Raw genomic sequence first — 2,435 nt, forward strand, 5'->3', positions numbered from 1 at the left:
GTCAGATGCGGAGGCTGGCGGCCGAGGAGCTGGGGGTCGTCACCATGCAGGTACGTGGCCCCCTTGGCGCCCCCGCTCTGGCCGGGCGCACAGCCCTTCCTTCGCCCGGCGCCGCGTGCCATTCGCCGTCGCAGGTCCCCGTGGCCGTGCACCGACCGCCCTCGCTGCGGAGCCCCCTTCTTGCCGGGCCCCTGCGTCTTCTGTACAGACCCGCGGGCTGCACCCAACTCCTCCTCCGCGCACTCGTCTCTCCCTTCTCTCCAGCATCTGCCCTCTGCACTGAACCCACTTTTCCTCGCACAGTCCCCCTCTCCAACACCAGCTCCTTTATCTCGGCAAGGACTCCCCGTTTCCTGGCACCTCCTTGGCTCATTTGCACACACTGTCCCCGAAGACTTGTGTTCACCCTGCAAACTCCCCTTCTCTCTTTGTGTCCCCATCCCGGGGCGGCCGGCCTTGCCGGGCTCGGACGATTTTCCGAGGCTCCCATCCACCTCCTTGACCGTCTACCCCCTCGAGTCCCCTCCGCCCAGGCGCCCTAGTGGGCTCCGGGAGGGAAGGCAGCGCACGGTACGCAGCCGCTCCGGGGCTACCCGTGTCCCCGCGCGCCGGGGGGGGTGCTGCCTGCCGTTCTCGGGCCGGGTGCATTGGGGGAGGGGCTGGCCGGGTAGACTCCCGACTCTGGTCCGGGAGGAGGACTCTTTTTGTTGTTGTTGCCTTCGCTGTTGCTGCTGTCGGTTGTGGGCTGTCGGCTGGAGGATTTGTATGTGTTCGCCTTTTTGGGCAGAGGAAAAAGGGAGCCAAGTGCATCCAGTTCCTATTTCTCCACGTTCTCGGGCCGGGTGCATTGGGGGAGGGGCTGGCCGGGTAGACTCCCGACTCTGGTCCGGGAGGAGGACTCTTTTTGTTGTTGTTGCCTTCGCTGTTGCTGCTGTCGGTTGTGGGCTGTCGGCTGGAGGATTTGTATGTGTTCGCCTTTTTGGGCAGAGGAAAAAGGGAGCCAAGTGCATCCAGTTCCTATTTCTCCAGATTGTTTACCGTGTCGGCCCTCCCCAGGAGAGGAAGGGGGGGGGGTTACAGAAAAAACGCCCGCGGCTAGTAAGGAACCTGAAGATGGTACTAAGAAGCAACAGTCGTAAACCTTGCTGAGCAGCGACCGCCTGGAGAGTCTTCCTGTCCCGCCGTTATTTTAATCTACTTGGCGGAAAAGGCCCACTCGAGTAGGAGACGTGGAGGTGACATTCTGAGTCGGGGACCTTAGCTATCACGCGCTTCCGTACCAATAACACGATTCCCTAATACATTCGAGCAACAATGGTGCTGAGCAGTGTGGTCTTCGAAAGAGCGAAGTTTCCAGGAATGTGCTCTCGGATAGATTTCTGATTTCGGTCCTGCTGGGACCATCCTTCTCACCGCCCACCGTGAGAGGTGTTTTGAGTCACTTTGGGATTCAGGTTTCTGACGTTTCTCTCTTTTTTTTCCCCTCCTTTTTCACTCCCTTCCCCCCAAATCTCCCAAGGTGATGCACATTTCCTAAAGCCGGTTCCACAGACCTTTCCCACTGTGGCGAAGAATGCATGACTGGGATAATTTTTTTAAGGGTGAGGCAGGAATGATTTGCTTAAAAGGTGGTTTACATTTATTTGCAGACACTGGCCCTGAAGTGCCATAGACGCGGATGTTCTTAGTTTGCATAATCATGCATACGGCTTAAAGATACTTCATTTCACCTGCATTGTAGACACATTTTTTAGGTTCAGTTTCAGTTATCATCTTTTCTATATACATTTTTTATTCGAAATGATTGCCTAGCTTTGAGGCGTGAAGTGACTTGGAGGAGATGAGACATGGGATTTTCTTTTCAGTGGCACATGTTCCGATTCAGAGCATACGTGGGATTGCACCTTTGCACAGGAACGCCTCTTTTAAAACAGGAGATTGAATGTGTTGCGGTTTTGGACTTGCTTGTAGTATTAGTAGGCATTTGCCACCTTCACCCCATCCCTGGAGCCAGGCAAGGCATCTTAGGGGCTCCCCCTTCCCTGTGTAAGCTAAGCACTTGCTTTTTCTGAGATGCTGACAGCCGTTTTACTGTTTCTCACCCGATCCTTGACAAAAGGTGAAATTGGATCCCAGCACATTGTCATTCAGGTAGGGATCCAAAGCAAATGTAGTTTTAAAAGGCTTCCCTGTTGAAAAGGAGACACTTTAGAAAAAAAGCCTTGATCCGTGGGGGGTTTGTGCCCAAATGGCCCTTTATCTCCTTCCAACTGGTCTCTTTCTAACACCTTTGCAGCCGCATTGTGGAAACCGACCTCCTGCGGACAGGGTTTTTGTCTGGCAAAATGTGAAGTGGCTTCTCTCTCTTTTTTGAAACGAGACACACATACTGTATTTAAATCATTCTTGAGCTGTAGATTGATCTGCCACTTGCT

At 54.1% G+C, this 2,435-nt stretch overlaps 1 protein-coding gene across 1 annotated transcript in view; it reads left to right on the forward strand.

The window, feature by feature from the left end:
- The first annotated feature begins 6 nt into the window (after positions 1–6).
- CACHD1 (cache domain containing 1) overlaps positions 7–2,435 on the forward strand; it is a 268,123-nt gene continuing 265,694 nt past the window's right edge. Inside the window, exon 1 of the mRNA XM_006147534.1 lies at positions 7–50. Within this exon, the coding sequence (XP_006147596.1) occupies positions 45–50 (6 nt within the window). The 5' untranslated portion in view covers positions 7–44. The remainder of the gene's footprint in view (positions 51–2,435) is intronic.

Source organism: Tupaia chinensis, unplaced genomic scaffold (genome assembly GCF_000334495.1).
Source record: "Tupaia chinensis unplaced genomic scaffold, TupChi_1.0 Scaffold000215_1, whole genome shotgun sequence".
NCBI classification, from domain to species: Eukaryota; Metazoa; Chordata; class Mammalia; order Scandentia; family Tupaiidae; genus Tupaia; species Tupaia belangeri.